This window comes from Dreissena polymorpha, chromosome 2 (assembly GCF_020536995.1).
Source record: "Dreissena polymorpha isolate Duluth1 chromosome 2, UMN_Dpol_1.0, whole genome shotgun sequence".
Lineage (NCBI taxonomy): Eukaryota > Metazoa > Mollusca > Bivalvia > Myida > Dreissenidae > Dreissena > Dreissena polymorpha.
Window position 1 is genome coordinate 59,427,612 of NC_068356.1, and position 27,619 is coordinate 59,455,230.

The window sequence follows — 27,619 nt, forward strand, 5'->3', positions numbered from 1 at the left end:
CTTAAATTTTTAGAATACCGTATGTCCCTGTCTATTTGAGTCATGTTCTGAGAAAACTGGGCTTAATGCATGTGCATAAAGTGTCGTCCCAAATTAGCCTGTGCAGTCCGCACAGGCTAATCAGGGACGACACTTTCCGCTTTTATTGTATTTATAGTTTCAAAGCAGTCCCTCCTTACCAAAAATCAAGTTTAGGCGGAAAGTGTCGTCCCTGAGGACTGCACAGGCTAATCTGGAAAGACACTTTATGCACATGCATTAAGCCCAGTTTTCTCAGAACAAGACTCATTTCATTAAAAAGGAGGTCCAATATGGTTCTATTTCACTCATCTGAATTTAAGGCCCTAATATGCTGTACATAAGAACAGCATTTCATCAGTTTACAAAATACACAGTGAGAATATACTATAAAAATATGAAATACCACTTAAATAATGTTCTAATAGGAAACAGTCCTAAACTCGACATGGGGTCCAAAGGGCTCTAATTCCCCCACATTACACTTATGTCTCAAAACTCCACTTATGTTACAATCAAGCTGTTTATGGCTAAATTTCGCTTGACCTCTAAGTGTCACCTACACCTTTGAGGTAATAGCTGTTTTATGGCCTAATATGACCTTCGACCTTGATCTTTGAGATAGGGAGATAGCTTCAACGCAACATGGTGGTAATAAGAGGTTAATTATTTTGAATTGAATGATATTGACAAAGTGACAATCCCAAAATACTTTCTATTGCAGATTTTGATTCAAATGATATCTTCATCCTTGAGGAAGGGAGATGAGTTTTTCATGTCCTATTATGATTTGCATGTGTACCAAGTTATTTAAAAATCCAACACATTTTGGCAAAGTTATTGCTGGGTCAGGAATTTAAAAGCTGTTTTATGACAAATTTTACATTTAAGTGTTACCTTGACATTTGAGGTAAGGAGTTGGCTATTGCATGCAACCTCTAATGATGGTTTACATTTGTGCAATTTTTCTTAATTCATCATTAGATAGAAACGTTATGACTGAGACAGAACTTTGGGGTCAGATATTGGACACATACACAGATGGACAATGTGCTTGCCATGTGCCACTTTTTTCCAAACGGTGCATGAAAAGAGGTGGACAACAGTAGGAGCATTTATGTAGAATTCTTTCAGAATAATTCCAAAGGTTCCTGGCAAGAACATTTTGACAGTTTGAAAAGTCACAGGGCATAAAGCTCTGTCAGCTAGAAGCCACGTTATTTTTTTATTAAAGCAAAATCAAGTTTTTGTGTTGAGGTCAAACCAAAGATAATTTGTCAAATTATGTATATTGATTCAAAACAATCTTTATAGTGGTTTCTTACAAACACTTTCTGTTGAGATTTTCAAATAGTCATGTAAGGAAAACGTTTCATGCCTTTATAAATGTTTCTAAAGAAAAATTTGTATTTGGCAGAAAATCACTCACGGAACAGTATTACATAGCTTGATAATGTTCCATCAAGCCGTTCCAATTCAGAATAATTTGTAACAGCCTTTGTTGGCCCTGGATAGCCACTGACACTAACAGCTTTCCCCCCCCCCCCCCCCCCGCATAAAGCCAGGTACAAACTAGTAAATAGAGCTTAGGATTATTATTTCATCTTTTTGTAGGCAGAATGATTGAATCTGCATAAAATGAATCAGAAAAGTTCATTTTGTTGCAAAATCTATAATTGCACTAAATCACTTTCACAACTGTGCAAGGTTCATAATGAACGATCTACTTTCAATGCTAATCTGACAGCTGTCTTCAAGGAATGGTTTCCACAATGTGGCTTTCGGTCATAGTTTTTTTGGTGGCTTCTGCCTTCATTTATGTGGACATGTCCTTTTTGTATGGCCTGAAACACACAACAGAACAATGTATTGAGAACATCAATGGCAATCTTGATAAAACTTAAAAAGAAGTTTAATTAAAGAGACATTTCATACATTTACCATGGTTTATTGGGAAATAAATACTAATTTGAAACTCCAATACAAACAAAAGTTGTTTTTCATTTTAATTCATTAAAAGAAGGTTGTTTTTCCTTTTTTGATTACGCATACCTGTTTTTCAAAAATGACTATTGTTTTTTTTCCTATTTAAACAATAACTAACAAATGGAGGTTAATTTCCATTCAACAATTTATCATTAAGTTGTGGCCAAAAAAGACGTGCATTTTCAGATACACCACAATCACATCAAAGCTGTTTTTCAATCACCTTCTACACCACAGAGCCCACATTTCTTGGGCGCCCGTTTTGCAGGAGCACCACCCTCCGAGGGGGCAGGTCTTTTCTTGGCCTCGCCCATCCCCACTGCTCCTCCTCCTCTGTTGTTAGTGAAACCACGCCCACCGCCTGAAAGAAGATGTATATAGCATGTTGTTTTTTCATTCAAATGCAGGGCCTTTTTATGAACCCATTCCTTATGGGAAAAAAGATTTGTGCTATCCAAAACTTCCTAATTGAAGGTAAAAACAAGATGGCATAAAAAGCCCCAAGTCGCTTATGTCACATACAAAGAAACTGACCTGTTCTCTGTGAAGCCCAAGATATAATTTGAACAAGACTATTGCCAAGCAATAAAAGTCCCCTACCAATAGGGGTACTTGACGTAAGAACAAAATGAAATGACATGCATAATCTCCATATTGCCATCTGTCAATATTTCAAGTTTCATGAAAAAATATGAAGAACTTTTTAAGTTATCGCAAGATCCAGAAAAATGTGACAGACTCACGGACACACAGAGCGCAAACCATAAGTCCCCTCCAGTTACCCCAGTAAACAAGTGATCTGACCAAGATTCTGGAAGATTGAACTATAAATGTGATTTTAACCTAAGCCATATAAGGAAACATGCACCACACTGTGGCCGCCATGCTTTTAAACAGGCTGGTACCATTTTCCAACTAATACCGGATATCATTACACAAAAATGCTCTGACTAATTTCAATAAAGACTGGACTATAAATGTGACTTTTAGAGTATTAACAAGGTTTTACTATAGCAATAAAAGCAAAAATGCCCCACCGCCTAGTAGCCATGTTTTTCAACAAACCAGAACAATATTCCAACCCATCCAAGATATCATTAGAACAAATTTTCTGACCAAGTTTCATGAAGATTGGACAATAAAAGTGACTTCTACAGGGTAAACAAGGTTTTACTTAAGCTTTTTCACCAACCGGAACCATTTAACAACTCATCCAAAACATTATTGGGGCACATCTTCTGGCCAAGTTTTATGAAGTTTGACAAAAGAACACTACAAAGTTTAATTATAGCAATATAAGAAAAATTGCACCCCCCCCCCCCCCCCGCCTGGCAGCTATGTTTTTCAACCAACAACCATTTTCGAACATATACAAGATATAATTGGGACACATGTTCTGACAATAAATGTGGCCTCTGTGAGTGGTAACAAGGTTAATGTTGACAACAGACGACGCACGACACATGAAGGACAAAAGGCATTCACAAAAGATCTCCCCATGCATACGTTGTGCTCTGGTGAGCTCCAAAAAGACTTTCATTCTTTTAACAGGATGTGATAACAGATTTACACTCATTTTTTATTCTATACCACATGAAATGATATGTCAGATCCCATATATATGATTCCTATCGATTTTTTGAGAAACTAATAATATAACCAAGGAAACTATAACCAAGTTTTCAACAAGATCAAATTGTGTAAGAAGAATTTGATTGCCTTATTACCTGAACTATACCCACTGCCTCCCCCACCCCCATCTTCATCCGCCCACTGGAAGAAGCCACATCCCTGTTCCCGGGGGGCTGGGCATCCATAGAATGGCCTCCCTTTGTTAGGACCCTCCTTCTGCACTGTCAAACTGAATAGTAGCATACAAGCATGAAGCTATTGGTTAAGAAATATATGATGAGCCAGGCTCAGGTAAAATGGGGCGTAATGCATGTGCGTGTTGTCCCAGATTAGCCTGGGAAGTCGGCATGGTATAGTTTCATCTTTTTGCACGTGCAAATGCCATATACATGTAATTCTAATTTAATTTTAATTTCATCATTCTAGGTGGGTTCCTTAATCATTAAAACTTAACATTAATTCCAAAAGGAACTGTGTAATTGAAAGGCAATGCCCCCTACATGCTTTGAAGCCTCACAGCAGCTTTTTTAGAGAGAATAGCTAAATCCAAGGCCCGTTACTTCATCAAAAATGAAACTCGAACTTTATCTGTAAGTCATGTAGGTAGACTTGCACACCAAAATTAAGGTCAGCATCTAAAAGCACTTCACAAACAAGAGGGCCAAGATGGCCCTAGTTTGCTCACCTGAGAGGAGTCGGTTCATTCAATCTTTACCAAACGTCAAACTTGACCTAGATATTGTCCAGACAAACATCCTGGTCAAGTTTCATCATTATTGAACCAAAACTCTGGCATATGGAGTGTTTTTGTTTTTGTAAGATTTGACCTGGTGACCTATATTTTGAGTTGACCCCCCCCCCCCTTACCAAACATGAAACTTTGCTTACAAAAATAAATATGATGACCAAGATTCATAAAATCTGAAACAAAATTGTGACCTATAGAGGGTTTACAAGGATTTTGTATAATATAATGAAAATTTGGACAATCTAAGGGCAATAATTATGGCATTAATTATGTGATATTTATAAAAACCAATCTTTGTACCAAGTTTCATGATGATCGGGCAAAAATTGTGACTTCTAGAGTGTTCACAAGGTTTCTCTATAGCCAAATAAGGAAAACTGCCCCACCCCCCTGGCAGCCATGTTATGTAACTGACCGGAACCATTTTCAAACTAAACTCTCATATCAAGGAAACAAATGTTCTGACCAAATGTCATAAAAATTGGGCCAAAAATGTGACTTCTAGAGTGTTCACATGTTTTCACTATATACATATAGAGAAAAATGCCCCGCCCACTGGCGGCCATGTTTTTTCACAGATCTGGACCATTTTCAAGTTGTCTGAGATATCAATAAAACCAATGTTTTCATCAACTTTCATGATGATTGGGCAAAAATTGTGCCTTCTAGAGTGTTTACAAAGTTTCTCTATAGCCAAATAAGGAAAACTGCCCCACCCACTGGCGGCCATGTTTTTCAACGGACCGGAACCACTTTTAAACTGGACCAACATATCATTAAGGCAAACATTTTGACAAAGTTACATGAAGATTGGGCATGAAATGTGACTTCCACCGTGTTTACAAGGTTTTTCATTTTTTTTGACCTAGTGACCTAGTTTTTGACCCAGCATGACCTAGTTTCGAACTTGATCGAGATATCATTGGGTCAAATCTTCTGACCAAGTTTCATGAAGATCAGACATGAAAATGTGGCCTCTAGAGTGTTTACAAACCAAATGTGGACGACGGACGGACGGACGGAAGACGGACAAAGACTGGTCACAAAAGCTCACCTGAGCAATCAGGTGAGCTAAAAATCAAGAAAAGTGTTATACAAGCAAAAATTTACAGGACTGTTACTTTGTCAAAAATCAATTCACTGGATCCAAACTAAACTCAATCTTGATCTGTAAGTCATGCAGGTTGACATAAATACCAAAAATCAGGTGGATATCTTTAAGCGTATAGAAAAAAGAACTCCAGAAACTGGATTCCGTAAGGACGGACCGACTCATGGGCGGATAGTGTGACTGCTATATGCCACCCTACAGGGGAATATTACTCATATGAATATTGAGGAGCGCAACCACTCAAACTGCAGCCCTTTAGATGTTTACATTTATGTGTTATACAATTCACATTGTTAAAATGTTACTTTTACGATTTAAAGAATTTTACTTTTGGAGTGATGTTTTCAATTTGTTAAGGTATACATGTTTGTGTTGATCAATTACATTTACAGGAAATGTTGTATGTGTATTGAATAATTCTCAGTCAAAATTTCTAGAAACACTGTTAAAAAATAAGGCAGCCATCTTGATTTGAATACATGCTGCGTAAGAAAAGTCTCCAAGTGTATAATTACATAGTGTTCATTTTTCAAAAATGTGTTATTGACATAAACCTCATGTATAGCCTGTAAATATTCAAAATCCGAAGCACGTTTTCTCAGTTAAAAGTGTATCCTTTATTCTAACGTCAAAGAATGTGTTGGTGAATACAGGCCAAGGACTTGTGTTTGCCATCTGTTTAACGCTTTACCACTCGCTTTTTAACGCTTTTTAACAGGTGTCCAGTCCCTTGGAAAATCAAATTAAATAAAATGCTTTTCTTAAAAGATTCAAATTTGGAAGGCTTCTTTTTCAATCATTAAATACTGATAAGCAGCAAACAGCATAAAACCTGAACATGCAGGCTGTTGTGGTTTTATGCTGGTTGCAAAAGCCATTTTCACTTAGCTTCTGAGTTGGAAAGGGTTTAAAATTCAATTACACTTAAAATGGGCTTTGTTCTGAGAAAACTGGACTTAATGGATGTGCATAAAGAGTCCTCTCAGATAAGCCTGTGCAGTCTGCCTACACTGGATTTTCGCTAAGAAGATGCATCCCTAATTAGCCTTTGATAAGCATGCGCTAATCTGAGATGGCACTTTATGCACATGCATTAAACCCTGTTTTCCCAGACCGAGGCTCATTCAAAACAATCTATATTACCTTTTAGCAGGCTGTCCACACTTGCACATCACCTCTCCCTCCTGCCCTCCACCCACAGGCCTGACATTTTGACCCCTGGGATTGTACGACCCCTGTCTGCTGCTTGTGTTCCCTTGGTTACTATGGTTACTGGAATAGCTGGAGCTGCTGGCCCTTTAAAGTACAGGTTTTCAACAAAATATTTTAAAATGACTCTTTCAAATGAAAATAAAATGTAAATGATGGTTGTTTGTGTTTGCAGGTATGAGGTGACCATCATATTATATTAATTTGTTTCGATCATGAGATGGATGAATAGAGCAAGAATAAAACTAATTTTATCAATGTCACGAATTAAAAAAAAACAAGAAATGTGTTTGTCAGAAACACTATGTCCACTAGTGCGCCGCTTTGAAGATATATATTTGACCTTTGACCTTGAAGTATGACCTTGACCTTTCACCACTCAAAATGTGCAGCTCCATGAGATGAGATGAGATACATATACATGCCAAATATCAAGTTGCTATCTTCAATATTGCAAAAGTTATGACCAATGTTAAAGTTTTCGGACGGACAGACCGACTCACGGACGGACAGTTCAACTGCTATATGTCACCCTACCGGGGGCATAAAAATCTGGAAATATATTACAATAGTGACTATCTTTACTTTGATCAAGCATCAAGCTCCTTACCTACAAAGTATTTAGTACAGCTCCTTACCTGTTACTAGTCTGGCCCCTGCTTGTAGTACAGCTCCTTACCTGTTACTAGTCTGGCCCCCTGCTTGAAGTACAGATCCTTACCTGTTACTAGTCTGGCCCCCTGCTTGGTCTTGTACAGCTCCTTACCTGTTACTAGTCTGGCCCCCTGCTTGTAGTACAGCTCCTTACCTGTTCCTAGTCTGGCCGCCTGCTTGTAGTACAGCTCCTTACCTGTTACTAGTCTGGTCCCCTGCTTGATCTGAGCTCCTCCTTACCTGTTACTAGTCTGGCCCCTGCTTGTAGTACAGCTCCTTACCTGTTACTAGTCTGGCCCCCTGCTTGGTCTGACCTCCTCTTTACCTGTTACTAGTCTGGCCCCCTGCTTGGTCTGCACTCCTCCTTACCTGTTACTAGTCTTGCCCCCTCCTTGGTCTGAGCTCCTCTTTACCTGTTACTAGTCTGGCCCCCAGCTTGGTCTGAGCTCCTCCTTACCTTTTACTAGTCTGGCCCCCTGCTTGGTCTGAGCTCCTCTTTACCTGTAACTAGGCTTGCCACCTGCTTGGTGTGAGCTCCTCCTTACCTGTTACTAGTCTGGCCCCCTGCTGGATCTGAGCTCCCTGCCTCATCTGTCCACAGGAAGAAACTGCAGCCTGAACTGCCGCCGCACTTGTAGAACTGGCGACCTAAAATATTTTATACGAGAATTAAAACATTTACATAACATGACTTTTACATTCAAAATAAATGTAAAAGCTTATAACTTTTCACATGAATTAAAATAATTGACAAATAACATTAAACGTTATTTTTGCAGTGATCTACATCAATTTCCAGTAAAAGGCATCTGTTAAGCTTCCAAACAATTTAACTTGTATACTACAAAACAAAACTTACACGCTAAGATACAACAAGACTGTTGCCAAGCAATATAGTCCCCTACCGGCTCCACCATTGTCAGAAATTCCACCATTGTCAGAATTTTTGTTGTTGCCATAGCAACCAGAATTTTTGACGTAGGAACAAAATGAAATGACGTGCATAATGTCCATATTGCCATCTATTTATGTTTCAAGTTTCATGAAAAAATATTAAGAACTTTTAAAGTTATCGCAGGATCCAGAAAACCACCATTTTCAGCAGTTATTCTAGTCTATTTGTTGCCATAGCAACCAGAATTTTTGACGTAGGAACAAAATGAAATGACATGCATAATGTCCATATTGCCATCTATCCATTTTTCAAGTTTCATGAAAAAATATTAAGAACTTTTAAAGTTATCGCAGGATCCAGAAAAGTGTGACTGACAGACAGAGTGCAAACTATAAGTCCCTTCGGTGAAACCGGTAGGGGACAACAAGGTCCCAAAATGTGGCATTCCTATTTGTTAACATGATAGCAATTACCTTTATTTGGACCCTCTTTTTTCACTGTAAGCTGAATTGCATCAATCCCACAATTGCAAACCACAGAATTTGCAGAATCATTATTCCCATCATTCCTTGCATTTCCTGGCACTGTTGCCAATGGCAACCTTGCACTTCCTGTCCGAGAATTCTGGGTACCACCTATATTTTTCTTGTTTGTCAATCTCACAGACTGATTTATTAATCCATTAGCATTTTCCAAGTCAAAGCTATCATTGAAAGCACTTTCGTCGTTCCATGAATTATTTGCTGTGAAACTATTACCACTCCTTGGATTCTTTGGAACAACATGGTTTGATTGCACCGAACTTTGAGTAGAAAAGTTTCTGGAATTTGTGGAGTTAAAAGTTGAACCGATCCCAGAATCGTTTCTAGACTGAGTGACACCAGTACCTAAAATGTATATGCAATAAATAGGACAATTATTTTTTGGATAGTGTTAGTTATACTACAAATTTCACAAAATTTGGTTGAAAACCATTTTTCACTTGTTAAAAAGATACTTTTTTTTAAAGTTATAAGAGCAGCACACACACAATATGTCTAATTTTGTTTAATGACAAGAAAACATACAGCAAATACGAGCTTGTATGTTATACATACAGGATATAATCGTATTTTGTGCAGCCTAAAAAAACATTTGTATTTCTTACATACTCACATAAATTAAATCAAGTGTAGCTTTTATGATGAAATTATAAAAAATATTTTATTTCAGCTTAAACAAATACATAAAACAAAAGTATCCACTTGTCACAAAGTATATTTAGTAACAGACCTTGACCCCACAGGCCCCTAAAGCTATCACAAGCTGGGTCAACAAGTAAGCAACCTACACACACAACTTCAATGTTATGTATCCTTAAAACTCTGACACCTTCAAGTTACTTATCGGAACCAATTTTCAATTGTAAGTAACAGTGTCCTTGACTGACAAGCCCCAAATACAATCTCAAACTAGATTTTCACTAAAACTTGTTAATGGTTTGTTCACAGTTTCTAAATGATAATTTAATTGAAAATTAAGTTAATTACCAGATACCACCTATTTGAGTAAGATGGCTGACAACATGAATTTGAAATACTTAAAGGACAATAATGTAGAAGTGCATATGGTAATCTGGCTGGTGATCACACAAAGCTGAGATTAGATGCCCACAAACATAAGCATGAAGTTGCATGATGATCCAATTTAAGTTTGTAAAAGCGAGTATGCAAGATTTTGTCAAATATTTATGATTTATATAAAATGTGTAAAAAGCTTATTATATATTTATTCAATAAAAATAAAAATAAAGTAATAAGAACATGTGTCGAAAAATGAGAAATAAGCCAGATATTTAATTTTGAAATCAAAAATGTCTCTACAGTCAAATTCGCCTACATGTATATCATGCATATACAATGTGAATCTAAATTAAGCTTTACAGATCATTTAAAATTCATACCACACACGAACACTAACTTCGAGCCTAATAACAAGAGCACCGCATAGCGGGTGCCAACGCTCAGCTGCGGGTGCAGTTTTAAATTATTTTTTTTGTAAGAGGTCACAGTGAACTTGACCTTTGACCTTGTGACCCAAAAACTAGTAGAACTCATCAAGGTGCAGCTACATATAAAGTTTCAAAATTGTACATGGAAGCACTTTGATTTTAGAGCAAATGTTAATGTTTAAGCATAACCTGGATGGCAGATGAGCTAGCTATGACACTACCTCGGGTTTTCTCCGAAAACAGCCGAGCCAAATAGACGAATGCTTCAGTTTTTGTATGTAAATATGTACAAAATATCTTTGTCACAATTGCCTTGGGGCGCTAATTTGTCTTTGCTGCATTTTAGGAAATGTGTTTTCAATGAATAATTTTTCTTGCCTATTTTTTGTTATTGTATTAACATATTTTTATCAATATATTACAATTGAACACATATAAAAATCATGCATACTCCCTTTAAGTTACAGAGCAAAAAGATAAATTTGAAATTTTTATTATAATTCAACGGCTAGATTGTATGAGTGCTTCAAGCCATCTTGAATCCCAAAAAACTTATCACCAAGTTTCATATGATCAAATTTGAACTGTTTAAGATAACAAGCAGACATTCTTCTCCAGGATGCTGCCTGCTGCCTGCTGTCGTTGTTCCCATCATACCCCCATTGATATACTGATCAGGTATACTTCTCATTTAGTCACATTTATAATGCTACGCTTGCGTTACAAGTAGCCAAATAGACATTGGCTACTAAAATCTTTAATCGGCTACTCAATTATCTAATTTTCTACAAAAATAATGCTTATTATTTTAAAATAAAGCTAATTTTCACACTTTCTGAGCTAACATTCTTAAAAACAAGCAATTTAAATTCTGCTTCTTATACAGATTTCTAAGCGCAAACCTAGTAAAGCAAATATTATTTCAAATATAAAAAGGCTGAAAAACAAACACTTGGGACACATACTTCTCTGAGATGGAATCGGCTGAGTGCTATTGTTTGGTTGCTGGGAGCCAGGCCTGGAGGCCCGATTGTTTCCTTGCTGGGTACCAGACGTATTCCCACCACTTCTGCCTCCCCCAACCCCGCCAGTGCCCCTGATAGGGGGTTTGATCCCCACATCTGTCACCATGGTGTCGTCACATCCAGCAATGCATCCTGTGTACCTAGATAATATAGCAGCAGATTATTTAGCCCTATTCTTGTGCTCAAAGTGTCATCTTAGTTGTTATGGTTATTTTTTGTCTTTAGGTAATATCTTGTAAACAAAAATCCAGTTTAGGCAGAAAGTATCGTCCCTTATAAGCCTGTGCAGTAGGCTAATCTGGGTGGACACTTTACGAGCATTTAACCTCATTTTCTAAGAGCGTGGCTTAAAGATTCACATCAATTTTTTATTATTACTTAGTGAGCTACAACATGCACATAATCCATGCAAAGGGAGAGAACTACATTAATACTTTGATGACAGCTAAATTAATGCACATGAAAATGTGTTTATTATCCCCATTTTCCAGATATGATACAAATTTATCTCACCAAAAATGGTCTCTTCTGTTCATGCAAATATTTACCTATATTTCACTTTTACAAAAACAGGATGTGTAATTAACATGTAACATCGCAGCGTAGAGTACAACCGAACCTGGAATCAAATTTCACACTTACCCTAGTAGAGAATATTTTTTTCTTGATACACAAGGCGCTGCTCATTAAAAATTGACATGTTTAATACTGCATTTACTCTAGTGGGACAACTGTGGGTTAAAAAAAAACACATATTTATTTGGGAACTCTAGTTGGGCTACTATATATACAAATTGACGTATTCAGTACGGTACTTACTCTAGAGGGACCACTGGTGGTACAGAGCCTCTCTTGAACTTGAAATTCACCAGGTAGGTACCTGGACCACACTGCAAAAAAGGAACATATCAGCCCTGATCTGGGATTATGTGGTTAAATGCATGAATAACAGGCTTAACATGGAAAACACTTTCTGCTTTCATAATGTTGGTTTGAAGGACTTCTCTTTTAACTAGAAATGGCGCTGCGTATCCCCACGCCGTAAGCTACCCTGTGTTTAAGTTTCAAGGTTCTAGTGATAATAGTGAAGGAGGAGATAGTGGCCAGGCCGGACGAAAAGGCAATTTGGGAGGGTATGGCCTATGTGGGCGGGGCCCTGGGGTGAGTGATGTGGCTTGGATTTTTATTATGCCGAGATAGCTCGGGATCTTGACCACCAAACTGACTAAGATTTTATTTAGGCTGAAATAGCTCAGGATCTTGACCACCAAACTGGCTTGGATTTTAATAAGGCTGAATCACTTGGGAAGTTGACCACAAAACTGGCTTAGATTTTAATTATGCTGAAAAAGCTCGGTATCTTGACCACCATACTGGCTTAGATTTTAATAATAGTGAAATAGCTTGGGATCTGGATCACCAAACTGGCATGTATTTTGTAAATGCTGAAATAGCCCAGGGTCTTGTCATAAGAGATGTTCAGTATCATTTTGAAGTAAATCAGTGTAGAAATGAAGAAGTTAATGTAAAATAACATTAAACAAGAGGGCCTGAAAGTCCCAAAGTCGCTCAACTGAGATAAAAAGAAATGACCTGTTCTTCAACAACAATGTGACTTAACTATTTATATTCTTTCCAAAAATTCATCATTTATACTTAAGCAATAATGCAAACAATACAAACAATTCATATAGAAATAAAGTTCATAAACTTTCAAAAGTTAATAATAGTTAAAACAAGGTTTCGAAAACAATTATACACTTTCATGTCTAAACTTGGTCAACAGTTAGTGTTCAGTATGAGGCAAATGCCTGTATAAAGCACTAGGATAAACAAACATCTGTGATCACTATAATTGAATTTACTCAATTCACTCCACTGAACAAATAATTAAGAACTCACTTTCATTGTATTATTCACTTAAGTCTAATGTAAGACACTTTCAGAAAACAAACAGTTTAAATCCACTTCTTCAGCTTTGATTAATCACTAATAACTTGCGTTAATCAGAACACACTAAGTCACTTTTATTAAAAGATTCGCTGAGATTTGTCATTTAATAAATTCACTATGTTCACTCATCACTTATTAAAAAACTAACTTGTTGTTGCATAAATTCACTAAATCCTGTTCTTTATTAAATCACTAACTCAATATTTTCACGTAGAGAAAAAAATACTAATTCACTTTGCCTTAGTAATAACTTAACTAATAATAACACTTAGTTAAAAGATTTAAACTAACTCCACTAACTTAACATTCCCAGTTAGTGAAACACAGTAAATCAAAATTTTCATTTAGAGAAAAATAAGACTAAGTCACTTTTACTTGGTGAAATTTCAACTTAAAACATTAAACTCACCTCCATGATAAAACTAACAGTTGTTACATTAAACAGGTCTGGCAGATTAGTAATTCACTTACCCCAATCTTTTAATTATTGGACTAACTCTTTCAACTTAGAGCCAAGGGGTCTAGCATTAGTCTTTCACATGTATACCCAGATGTTTTGGTTGATTAGTACTTATGGGAGAGGTCAACAATGAGCCAGTCCCCTGATTCTGAAGTGTAGCAGGCATAGTAAGATAGGTAAACATCCAATCAAATGAGAGCACTGCTATTCTTAGCATCCAGATAAAGATAAGCACTGATCAAAGATCATCACTGACCCCCCCCCCCGGCCATGCTTTTCCACCCATCATGACCATTTTCTAACTCATCCGAGATATTTATTATAAAATCTATGTTTAAAATTTTTTAATGATGATTAGGCAAAAAATGTGACTTCTAGAGTGTTCAAAAGCTTTTTTTACTAAATAAATATAAGGAAAATGACCCCCCCCCCCCTAGCGGCCAAGTTTTTTTACCAGTCCAACCATTTTCGAACTCAACTGTCATATCCAAGAAGTTCACAATCTGTTAAAAATATTAGTTTCTGTTAGTCTAGAAGTTGCTTCAAAAATTTAGTTTATAAAAAAAGTCTAACTTAATCTAAAGAACACAATTTATGGAGAGTGGAAACATCCAGTTACTCAAATGTAAAAAAATATGAAGAATTTACAATAGTTATTTCAATCAAAAGAGTCTTTATAATTTAGAAAATGCCAAATAGCAAGGTTGCCATGGAAACAGTTTTATAGCACAGTAGTCTGCTTAATACACCAATAACCACAGTAGGTTAACTTGGCTTATCAGTAAAGATCAAAGAAAAGGCTCTACAGTGCATAAGTACATGTACATTAATTTTATGGGATAGGTTTATTAAATTGCATGCAAACTACTGTCATTATGTACACCACATTTTATGAAAGAAGTCCCAGGTTTATACAAGGGAGTAAACTATTACTTTACTATCAGAAAGTATGTACAGGTTATCTTTCTTTAACATTATGGCTTATCACAACTAGACTGTTTTCACTATATACATATAAAAAAAACTACCCGCCCCTTGGCAGCTATGTTTTTCAGGCAAAGGTTACCATTTCTGAACTCATCCAAGATATCATTGGGACAAATCTTCTGAGCAAGTTTCATGAAGATCGGAAAATAAATGTGGCCTCTAGAGTGTTAACAAGGTTTTACTATAGCCATATTAGGAAAAATGCCCCGCCCCCTAGCGGCCATGTTTTTCAACCAAACGATATCATTTTCGAACTCATCCAAGATATTATTGGGATGAATCTTCTGACCAAGTTTTATGAGGATCGGACAAAAAATGTGGCCTCTAGAGTGTAAACAAGATTTTGCTATAGCCATATTAGGAAAAATGCCCCGCCCCTTGGCAGCCATGTTTTTCAAGCAAACGTAACCATTTTCGAACTCATCCAAGATATCATTGAAAACAATCTTCTGACCAAATTTCATTAAGATTGGACAATAAATGTGGCTTCTAGAGAGTGAACAAGGCAAATTTTGACGTTGCACAACGGACTACGGACAACGGATAAAAGGCAATCACAAAAGCTCACCATGAGCACGTTGTGCTCAGGTGAGCTAAAAATAAGTGAAAATCTCTGACTAGGCCCCACCCCAACCCCCATAACTTTTGACCCAGGGGTCAGATCAAAATTCCAAATAGTGCAGGGTCGCACATATGCTCATAGCTACCATGTGTGTAAGTTTCAAGGTTCTAGTGCTTATAGTGGAGGAGGAGATAGTGGCCAGGACGGACAGAAGGGACGGAAAGACGGCGGAGATAACCACAATATCCCCACACTTTTTGAAATTCCTGTTTAGATAGAAAGTATTACCTCTGATTAGACTTTGCAAATTACACAGGCTAATCTGACATGACATTTATGAAAGTGCATTAAGCTTCATTTTCCCAGAGCAAAGGTCATATAAATATCTTCATCACATTAACCTGACAGTAGTTAGCAGAATGCAACACACCATCATACAGAGTGTACTTGTAGGCCACGAAAGGAGTTTGAATGTATAATAATGGAGAAATATACATCACTGAATTCACATAGTAGAATTAAGAATTTGCATGATGGTCAAATTATGTGAACTTGGACTGGCAATCCAATGTTTGCAAGTTCTCTCAAAGGCTTTTTTACAATAACTTTTAAGGCCATTCTTCCTCTACCTATATGATCAGACAGGTGAAAGTAAATGGTATTAATATGTGCATTTAGTACTTTTAATTGAGTGAGCCCAGAGAAAGTATAAGTAAGTTGATTGATCGCCATTGTTAGACTGAAATTCATATACAGTCAAACCTGAATTCAGCGGTCAGTCAAGGGAAATGATCAAAGTGACCGTTGTCCACAGGTGACCGTTGAATTCGGATCACAATTTTAAGAAGGTTGGTCAGTTGGTAGTATTACTACGTCGTTACCGCACCCAGTCGTTTGCATACAGTGTAAAACAAATGCTCATTGCATTAACAAAGCATAATAACAGCATTAACTTACGCGTGTACATTGAATAATAGAGAATAATATCTTTTAGATTGATTTTATTTCATAATGTTAAATTAAACAATGACTTTATCAACGCTGGTATAATTGTTTTCTCATGCATCTCATTCATTCAGTAAATAAAGCTTGTCACGTTCCGTTGACGTCACTTCCGTAAAAGTCTAAAATGCGGATTCGGTGTCATAAACCGATAGTACGGTGTAATTGTACGGTTCTAATTCAAAGAAATAGCGGTCATTTAATTAAGCAATAATTACTTTCAACAAGTCATAAACTCTGATAAATTTTCTTTAGAAGATACACCCACAATTATCCCCGGAAAAGAAACCTTCTCAACACCTTATAATTTGTTTACTCGCAGCGGGCCGCTTTTATAATATCATAGACAATTACTGCTTTCAGACGCTTTAAATGTTGCATATCAGTCCATGTTTTGCCATTAAAGCTGATCACTAATCCTCTTATCGCCTTCTTATCAAAACACTCGCCAGCTTAATGTTGTTTTTAACACTTAATCAGCGATACAGATCAATTGACTTTGTCACGCGTTAATGCGTTATGCATGCAGACGATAATTGCTATTAATACACATTGTTATTGTTAATGTCACCTGTTTAAAGTGATATTATGGGCATCTAACAGTTTATAGCTGGCTATCGCAACCTTTGTTTATTTTTGGTATTTTCACTTCATATACAATGTACACTTATATTTGTTAATTCAGCATCAACATACTAAAACACTATCCCGGAGAGAGAAAAAAATGCATTTGAATATCAACCGTCTTTTCGTTAAACAACTGATCATGCATGTACGATGTAAACCTAAATTTAGTTTTAGTGCAGATTCGTTCATACGACACAATTTTGTTTTACGGATCATTTCGGCTTAGAGGAGTGGGTTAGTCATGTAAAATAACGAATATAAAATATATTTTTAATAAACAACTGGTAGCAAAATGAGTTGCAGACAATAGGTCTTTTAATGCAATCAAAATGAAAATTTAATAATAAAGGTGAAACAATTTTACATACCGGTCATGGATGCACAAATTGTTTGTTTACTCGCAGCGGGCCGCTTTTATAATATCAAAGACAATTACCGCTATCAGACGCTTTTACCGCAAAAAAGACGGACACATGATGTGCTGTGTTTTTAATTTTCGCGACTCGAGACGACTGACACGTGACCGTTGATTTCAGGTCAAACATGAATTTCGGAGTGGAATGTAAAGGCCGTTGGCCGTTATGGACAGGTGGCCGTTGAATTCAAGTGTAATATAGAGTGTTTTTCGTCGGGGGGATTCCAGACTGACCATTGTCTGCAGGTGACCGGTAAATTCAGGTGGCCGTTAGGTCAGTTTCGACTGTACTGTTAAACTGTGAACAATATAACTGAGCCTCCCTCTTGGGTAACAGGCTGAATTGCAAGTAGGTAGTAAGCCAGATTAGCCTGCGCAGTCCACACAGTCCTGATTAGCCTGAGCAGACTGTGTGGTTATCTCACAGCACACTTAAATCACATCAATTAAGCCCAGTTTTCCCGACATGAGACTCAAATCAACAAACAAGCACCTACCCTTGGACAGACATCAGATGTGACAGAGGCTTCCAGTACACCACCAGGGAGCCACACAGCATTCTTGCATTCTGGGTATCCCATACAGCCGATGTAGTACCTAACATAACAATCACGGTATCATATTAGTAAGACGCGCTCTGGTGTGAATATGGGGCTTAATGCATGTGCATATTGTTGTTCCAGATTAGCCTGTGCAGTTCCCACAGGCCAATCAGGGACAACACTTTTCTCTTTTTTTGAATATTTCGTTAAGAAAGTCTCTTCTAGACCCAAATCCAGTCTAGGTAGAAAGTTAACACATATGCATTAAGCCCTGTTTTCCCAAAGCAAGGTTGTACAAGTTATTGGTGACCATGGGGTAAACTAAGTAAAGATATGGGAATTTGTCATACAAAAAGAATACAAAAAAGAGGATTAGGATTTTTTGTCAACAAAACAGAGACAACTTTGTCAAGATATTGGATTGGGTCAGCAAAAAAACACACATCCATGTATTAAAGTTTTCTGAATTTGTCAACTAAAGGGAGAGAAATATATCAGAATATGAGAATTTGTCAACAAATGGAGAAAACTCAATCATGATATATGATTCTGTCGACAAAAAATAGAAACCTAGATAATTAATATGGATTTGGAAATTCAACAAATTGTGGACAAAAAAAGATATCGAGATTTGTATGGGAGACAAATAATAACAAATAAAGACATAAGCATGGAGTCAACTTATAAAGGATATTGGACTTTGTAACAAACAGATAAGCAGCATACATACCCATTGCCATCTTTCTTGGACCTCAGTAACATATCAGATCCACAGTTGGGGCATTTCATCACCGGACTAGAGGAGGATGTATTCAGAACTGAAACAAACACAAAATAGCACATTCTCAGGGTTCTAATTATTGACCAATTATCAACATCATGCAATCAAATTGTTTTCCTGTATGCTGTTTTATTACAAAATCAAAATTGTGGTCTGTAATGCAATCACATTTAGGCCCCTTGTACTCTGGTCAAATCAGTAAGATTCAGGTTACATCCAACATAATGGCAACAATTGCGCTGTACATGCAAGCAATGCACCACAGTTTGTTAAAATAATGTCATGTCAACACCACAGGGCTGATTTGCACATTACTTTTAATGGCAAGAAGAGCTAACAATCAATTACATTTGGAGATGTCATTTATGTAAATGAAACCTTCTTATCTATGTGTTCATTGTTAACAAACAGGTATATGTAAGGTTAACATGCTGTTACCTAAATTGGCTGTTTAAGTTCAACCAAGACGTAAGAAAAATGAGCCAGTCCTAGGAAAAAGGGGTTTAATACATGTGCGTAATGATTCTGTCATGCCAGATTAGCCTGTGCAGTTCACATGGACTAATCAAGAAAAACACTGTCCACTTTTATAATATTTTTTTCCTTTAACGTAAGTCTCTTCTAACATAAACTGCATTTTAAAGTGAAAAGTGTTGTCCTTGATTAGCCTAGGCAGACTGCACAGGCTAATCTTGGTCAACACTTTACGCAGATGCATTAAGACTCATTTTCCAAGAGCTAGACTCTTTTTTAATGCGGTATAGGAAAACTGTTGACTCACCACTGTCAGCAGGGGCAGGTTGGGCCTCTTCTCCAAGGAAATGGGCCAACGACTCATCTATCTTCTCTGCCTGCAAAGGAAGGAATATTTGAGCCCTGTTCAGGGAAAGCTTGACTTAATGTTTATGCTTAAAGTGTCATTCCAGATCAAGGACCAGAGCTCCAGATAAGGGTCATATTCTCGTAATTACGAATTATTTTCAAGTCCGTTACGTATTTATTTTAAAATCTTGTCGTACCATTAAGAATTACAAAATCAAGTTACGAATATTATTTTTACATCGGTTCGTATCGATTTTTTATTGAGTTCTTTTCGCGTATTAATGATCTTTGCGGTGCTTATGTAGAATGGTTATCGGGTTTGTTTAACAAAGCGCATTTTTTCCAATAAAGCGGTGTATACAGTCTATCTGTCGAACAAGAGAGCCATGATGGCCCTGAATCGCTCACCTGACTCATTAAGATCAGATGAAAACTATGACCTCTATTGTCTACACAATGTTTTTCTATGATTTGACCTAGTGACCTAGTTCCTGACTCTAGATGACCCAAATACAATCCCAATCCAGATTTCATCAAGATAAACATTCTGACCACAGTTCATAAATATTGGATGAAAACTGTGACCTCTATTGTCAACACAAGGTTTTTCTATTTATTTGACCTAGATTTTTACCCCAGATGACCCAAATACAATCCCACCCAGATTTCATCAAGAATTCTGACCAAATTTCATAAAGGTTGGATGAAAACTGTGATCTCTAATGTCTACACAAGGTTTTTCTATTATTTGACCTAGTGACCTAGTTTTTGACCCCAGATGACCCAAATAAAATCCCAACCCAGATTTCATCAAGATAAACATTCTGACCAAATTTCATAAAGATTGGATGAAAACTGTGACCTCTATTGTCTACAGAAGGTTGTTCTATTATTTGACCTAGTGACCTTGTTTTTGACCCCAGATGACCCAAATACAATCCCAAACCGGATTTCATCAAGATAAACATTTTGACCAAATTTCATAAAGATTGGATGCAAACTGTGACCTCTACTGTCTACACAAACAAATTGTTGACGGACGGACGCACGGACACACGCAGGCACGCACAACGGACGCCACACGATCACATAAGCTCACCGTGTCACTTCATGACAGGTGACCTAAAAATATGTGTCGGAGATAAACATGAACAGTTGTGGTTAAAATCCCATAGAAACAAGGGCTGTTTGTAAAACATGCATGCCCCCCTATATGGGCTATAAGTTGTAGTTGCAGCCATTGTGTGAATACGTTTTTTGTCACTGTGAATGGTGGTGGTGGTGGTGGTGGTGGTGGTGTAGTAGTAGTAGTAGTAGTAGTAGTAGTAGTAGTAGTAGTAGTAGTAGTAGTAGTAGTAGTAGTTGTAGTAGTAGTAGTAGTAGTAGTAGTAGTAGTAGTAGTAGTAGTAGTAGTAGAAGTAGTAGTAGTAGTAGTAGAAGTAGTAGTAGAAGTAGTAGTAGTAGTAGTAGTAGTAGTAGTAGTGGTAGTAGTAGTAGTAGTAGTAGTAGTAGTAGTGGTAAAAGTAGTAGTAGTAGTGGCAGTAGTAGTAGAAGTAGTAATAGTAGACGTGGTGGTGGTGGTGGTGGTGGTAGTAGTACTAGTAGTAGTAGTACTAGTAGTAGTAGTAGTAGTAGTAGTAGTAGTAGTAGTAGTAGTAGTAGTAGTAGTAGTAGTGGTAGTAGTAGTAGAAGTAGTAGTAGTAGTAGTAGTAGTAGTAGAAGTAGTAGTAGTAGTAGTAGTAGTAGTAGTAGTAGTAGTAGTAGTAGTAGTAGTAGCAGTAGCAGTAGCAGTAGCAGTAGCAGCATTACAAGACCAATACTTAAGAATGATCAAATGGGAAAAGGTAACATAGCACCAGCAGTAAATATGGGGCTCATTTACAGGTCAGATTTGGAATCTCTGCTGTAAAATGAGATTTTGAATGAATTAAAGGGAGGCAAATCTGTAATAAAAAGAACATGCATAAACCGTAGTTGTTTCCCTTGTTTGAACCATGCTAAATCCTTACAAGTTTGGAAAGAATTGGATGAAAAATTTGGACTGTATTGCATAAACACCATTTTCTCAATTCAAGGGGAGGTAATTCTGTACTTCATGGACCAATAATGCTCATTTTTTGTAGGGTTCGTGTCCTCATTGATATAAAGACACTGTGCAAATTTGGAAAGGATCGGACAAAAAATGTGGAAGATTTTTGAAAGTTTTCACAAAATAGGCAAAAACGAATAAACATGCAAAGTTCAAATAGCTCCTGCGGCCATGTTTTTTGACGAATCAAATTTCTTTGAACAACTTTTTCAGGGGAGCCCTCAAAGGTCATCCCTGTGAAATTTTTTGAAAATCTGATGAGCGGTTTCTGACAAAAAGATTTTTAAAGGTTTTTACCATATATGGTCATGGCGGCCATCTTGGTTATGTGATCAAATTTTTTTTAACAATTCTTTTGTCCCATGACCTAGGGATGCTCCACATGAAATTTAGTTGAAATTGGCTCAATGGTTTAGTAGAAGAAGATGTTTACAAATTGTTTACGGACGGACGGACGGACGCCGGACGCTGAGTGATCACAATAGCTCACCTCGAGCTATCGCTCAGGTGAGCTAAAAACAACGGCGGCGCCCAGAGAGCGTCATAAAAACTGCAAAGCGTCCAAAAACACGCTTTTAACATATTGTACGCAAAGTGAGCCGAAGTTAAATGTTTAGAAAGACATTATAGAAAAGATCTTATATGATGTTGTATGTTCAGTTTACGACACAGTCGGAAAAGCTAAACAAAAACACGACACGAAGGGTCCAAACTAAAACACACAAAAAAACATTGAACGAGTGGAAGGGACAAGTCCTGTGGCTAATCGTTGAAAAGATTGAAGGGGAGACCCGTTTTAATTGTGAAATATGTAAAAATTCACATAAGGCATGCAATCTAAGCATAGTTTGGGCATATGAAGGTTTTTGAAAAATAAAATTGTATAATACTGAAAAAACACTGTTGAACTCGTATAAATAAAGTTGCTAGTATGTTTATTTTGATTTTTTTTGCATGAAAATAACCATTATTTTTTATTTTTAGGTCATTTATAAAAAATAAGAATTATTTTCCAAAACTTAGTAGTAACGTTAAGAATAAAATTTCAGAGTTAAGAATTCTTTTTGAAAATCTGGAAGTAATTTAAGAATTTCACAAAACCTTATCTGGAGCTCTGAAGGACTGCACTCTCCCCTTATATAGAATTCCTTGCTTAACGCAAGTCAATTCTAAACAGAAATCCAGTCTAAGCTGAAAGTGTCATTCCTGATTAGACTGTAAGGTCTTATCTTGGATCACACATTATGCACATGCATAAAGCTTAGCTTTCCTAAAAGGAGGCTCATTTGTGTAGTTTAACACATGCATTTTTCAAATTTATATATTCCAACATATATAATATGTTGCAGACATTTTCCAGTTCCAAATATATACTTAAACAATTAATTATGTGTTAAGTAAGATTCTGGGTGATTAAAATTTACATGGCGAGTGTTGGTGCTTGCCCGCCCATTTTAACAAGCCAAACTGGTTCATGCAGGACTTTTTTGCAATTCGCCAAATAAACCAATATCTTTTCTAATTGACACACTTGACTGAAGGAATATCTATTAAGCTACACCATTAATTTCACAAAAACCCATTAAATAGCCAAATCAACAAGCTTTTCTGCACAAGGTAAATTAGACAAAATAGTTTATTCAACCAAGAGACTTTCTGAAAGGGCTTTTACAAATTATTTTCAGTGTACATTATGCTAAGGTCAAAGTCAAGATAGGTGATATGGTTAGATAATGAATAGTCAAACATAGTAGCTAGGTGTAAACCAGCGATTTTTTCCTTCTTTATAAAGTACCGGAAAAACTGCACTTTCCGAACTAGGAAAAATCTACTAATTTCCTGATTGCTCTTTAAAAAAAATCCAAATTAAAGGTAGCTGAAAAAAAACATTATTTTTTTTATAAATAAATACAACATTTAGTTAGTTTCCTTATGCAGCTTGAACCAAAGTAAATGTCATAATAATTTATTGACAACTTGACAACATTTAATTATCAATTTTAAAGTACTTGGGAGCAAAAACTCATATACAACAATTTCACAATATGAAGCGAATTTTCCCAATTTCAAGGTTTGAACCACTGCGCTTTAAAGGACAGCCAGCAGACATTCTAATGAAACAATCCCCGTGAAATACTTGAACTCATTGAGACGTAGGTGTAAATAAATGCAAAAATAAGCCTCCACAGAGTATCTGGCAGACCTATTGCCTGTAACTGACCTGTCTACAGGCCTCTATAAACACCTCCTTGTACTTCTGCACTTGGGCTTGAAGAACTTCTGTAATAATAGAATGAAATGTAGGTGTTTTATAGCAAAATTCTCAGATACCGGTAGAACATAAAAGCTTCCCCCATTGCCCCCATTGCCAATTATATTTAAATTAGTAACTACTACTTCGTAAAATCAAAACATGACAACAGCACAAGATTAGCCATTTCACTATTTAATACCAAAAAACAACTGCATTGTTTGTGTTTTTTCTTAGAATGCAACCTTTAGTGGTAGATCCCATATCAGATTTCACTGATACATAGCAAGGTAAAGGAGGCCAATGAAATATTCATTATTCCCACGGATTTGTTTTTAAGACTATTGGGCAAAATCAATCTACCGTAAATTCGCGAATATAATACGCCCTCGTGTTTAATACGCACCCCCAACTTTGGTCCAAATTTTTTGGTAAAAATTGAAAATCCGAGTAAAATACGCACTAAAAAATTCAGTGTCCGAAATCGGCCATGACACTGTCATTTCCGAAAAAAATGTATTCACACTTGTTAAAATAAAATTTCAGATTGAAGATTCCTGTTTAAAGTGATCGCTGTCATTTGTTCTCCCACATGTTAAATGTCTTTATATATTTTCTCCATTAAGTTTATTTGAACGTATTATTTTAAACAATAACGACATTTAGAGACAATACCGGTAATTATTGACCATATCGGCAAGCTATTGCATTCCCAGTACACATTACGTTCGACAGTGTTTACACCCACTCTAATTTTCGCGCGCTTTTAGACAAAGACTTGACAGGAAAATACATGAGAAATAGATTTGCTAGCGTAAGCGTCGGGTAAGCAACAAAATGGGGAAAATATATTTTTGTGTTGTGAAAATAGCAAACCAATTTGGCGTTATCACACATCTGTTTCACAGTGCTACCCCGGTATATTGATCGCGATGTGTTATCGGGCCGTTGTCATGACAGTTGCATAATAAATATCTGTCTATTGTTCATATTACCGTTGATTGTTTTATTAACGCAAACATATGGTTAATTTGATACCAATGTGACAATTTTGAGACAATTCTATTTAGTCTGTAGATTTTTGGAAGATAATGTTGGCCACTGCTAAGTTCTTGTGTTTATAAAGACCCTTGACGGTAAGTGTCAATAAGTGTCAATTAGCAATCGTTTACTCAGGCCCCTAGATCGGGACCCTTTTTGTCAACACCTCGAATACACGGGTCCCGCTGACAAGCGATGGCCCTTCTCAGCACCTTTACCGATAACACATGGGCCACCTGCTGACACCCGGGTCAAGCAGTCAGCAAAAGAAAGAAACAGAGACGCTGTTTTTTTATAACATTTAATTCCATTTGACAATATTCAGAAAGATGATAATTATAATTATAAAATAATAAGTATTATTATTATTATTATATATATAATATCGATGGTTGGTTTATTTAGCATGTACGGTACTATACGGTGTAGCCGTGACAATTACCGTAAGCACAGTTGCCCCCCTTTGATGTAATTGTGTAATTCAAAATGGCTTACGCGCAGCGAATAACAACGATTAAGTTGAACATTTTCACAGGAAAATTTTTGTTCTGATCTAAATTCGTATATTATACGCACCCCCTACTTGAAGAAAAATTTGGCAGGTAAAAAAGTGCGTATTATATTCGCGAATTTACGGTACCTCTTTTGTAGCCAAAGACTCGGTAAATCAACATTTTAACACTCTCCACTTGCTGTATGGATTTATGGGTTTAAAGCTATGGATTTAAATCAATCTTAAAATAGATGGAATAAATCCACAGACTCACAGACCAGAAAGCACACATGTAAATATAGACAAAATGGCAAGACACTTATTGTTGTAGCTTTTAATTCAAATTTAAAAAATAAAAGATTACTATTCATAACGTTTTAGCATTTCAAAAACATACCTTGCTTTTGCTTTCGTCCTTCACATATTCTGAAATTTGTAATGTATACATCTAAATATATATCCTCTTCAGAAAAGAACACCGGTATCACTTTATATAATAATAGAATGTTGATCCTGTTGGGAAATTTCATGTGCATGATTATGTATCTAAGCAACAAAGTTAAATGTAAAGTACATGAACAAAGTAAATTCTAAATATTTTGTTTGGTGTTCAATTTGTTATTCTGTTAAAACATTAGATGAAAAAATCGTTGTCATCACACATGATGAAAGCCTCCTTCTTTTCATCTCACCTTTTCAAGTCTGCCTCCAGTTCAGCTCTCAAATGTGGCTTGGACATCTCATAGCCCATGGCATCATAACCTACATAATAAAGGACAACACACTATTTAAGACCTGTTCATAAGCATGTTGTTGTTTTTAATTGAAGGTATTACGTAGTGAAATAATTCAGTCACATAAGGTACAGGCTGCTGCTGTGCTGCTAAAAGGGGCAGGCCAAAAAGCAAGACAAGTCTAGCAAAATGTTCTAAAAATTCACTTAATCCAAGGTATTTAAAAAATAACACCTGGAAGCATTTTATACATAGTCTTTTCATTAGCATTCAAATGTTTACAAATGTATTTCTAAAACTGCAATATTAAAATCGAAAACTATAATTTCGTTATAAACAAGATATGTGTTCGTCAGAAACACAATGCTCCATACTTCCCCGCTATGAAATAAAATTTCTATTTATCATTTGGCAGGTATAGAAATCATCTCCCTTTAAAGGTTATTATTACTTCCCTTAGATTTTGTCCAATCCAACGGGGGGGGGGGGGGGGGGGGGGGGGGGGGGGGAGGGTAAAAAATGACCAAGTCAGACATCACTGACAACCAAGGCCTGTGGTTTATCAAAGAGATCATAGCCAGAGTTCATCAAGTATCTATGGACATAAGTCCACAGGTGTATAATGAACCCTACTATTCACAAATTAGTACAAAGAAATGATAATTATATAATTTAAAAAACCTTTGACAAATCAATCATTTGAGTAATAAATAATCAAAGTAAAAAATCTGTATAGTAACTGTGAAAAGAACTTAAATTCTTGTTAAGGAAATAAATAATATGAGAATTATAATTATATAAATTACTTCCCCTGAAAATAATTGTCTCGAAAAATCTCTATTTTTAGTAGCAAATAATTAAAAGCCACTATCTATTTTTAGTAGCAAATAATTAAAGCCACTACCATGACTGTAGATTCACCACTCAAAATGTGCAGCTCCATGAGATACACATGCATGCCAAATATCAAGTTGCTATGTTCAATATTGAATAATTATCTCCCTTTAAAGCTTATTATTTCCCTTGGATTTGTATTTTTGACCTTAGACATTGAAGGATGACCTTGACCTTTTACCACAATGTGTTAGAAAAAAACACAATGCCACCTACTGCGCCGCTTTGATTTATTTAACAAGAATATATAATTTGGCAGGTCAGATAATTATGTCCATTTAAAGCTAATTACCTCCCTTCGATTTGTTTTTTCGACCCCTTACCTAGTTTTTTGCCCGGCATGACCCATATTCGAACTTGACCTAGATATTGTCTAGATACAACTTCTGACCAAGTTTGGTAAAGATCGGATGAAAACTGTTTGAATTAGAGAGCGGACACAAGAAGTGTGACAGACAGACTAACAGACTGACAGACAGACAGTGCGAAAACTATATACCCCCTTTTCTTCGAAAGGGGGCATAAAAAAGGAACAACTGCAAGATTGAGTGTTGTCATGTGTTCTGTCTTAACCATAAAAACTTTGTCAAAACATAACACTTCGATAGACGGCACACATATCATCTATTTTTCTGCAAATGTGCTTTACACATTGTAAATAAAATCAATATTCTGGCAGCCTACTTCTTCAATGAGTG

At 36.4% G+C, this 27,619-nt stretch overlaps 2 protein-coding genes across 2 annotated transcripts in view; one reads left to right on the forward strand and one right to left on the reverse strand.

The window, feature by feature from the left end:
* LOC127867216 (uncharacterized) overlaps positions 1-27,619 on the forward strand; it is a 317,672-nt gene that overhangs the window by 12,524 nt on the left and 277,529 nt on the right. The gene's annotated exons all lie outside the window — the stretch shown is intronic.
* The window catches only part of LOC127869762 (DNA topoisomerase 3-alpha-like), a 63,675-nt gene continuing 37,617 nt past the window's right edge, over positions 1,562-27,619 (reverse strand). The window contains exons 18-31 of the mRNA XM_052412421.1: positions 25,986-26,055; positions 25,691-25,719; positions 23,730-23,788; positions 19,379-19,448; positions 18,547-18,634; positions 17,772-17,871; positions 12,088-12,158; positions 11,209-11,408; positions 8,727-9,140; positions 7,904-8,006; positions 6,639-6,791; positions 3,732-3,865; positions 2,228-2,365; positions 1,562-1,862 (exon numbers count right to left, since the gene is read on the reverse strand). Coding sequence (XP_052268381.1) covers positions 1,831-1,862; positions 2,228-2,365; positions 3,732-3,865; positions 6,639-6,791; positions 7,904-8,006; positions 8,727-9,140; positions 11,209-11,408; positions 12,088-12,158; positions 17,772-17,871; positions 18,547-18,634; positions 19,379-19,448; positions 23,730-23,788; positions 25,691-25,719; positions 25,986-26,055 — 1,661 coding nt within the window. The 3' untranslated portion in view covers positions 1,562-1,830. The remainder of the gene's footprint in view (positions 1,863-2,227; positions 2,366-3,731; positions 3,866-6,638; positions 6,792-7,903; positions 8,007-8,726; positions 9,141-11,208; positions 11,409-12,087; positions 12,159-17,771; positions 17,872-18,546; positions 18,635-19,378; positions 19,449-23,729; positions 23,789-25,690; positions 25,720-25,985; positions 26,056-27,619) is intronic.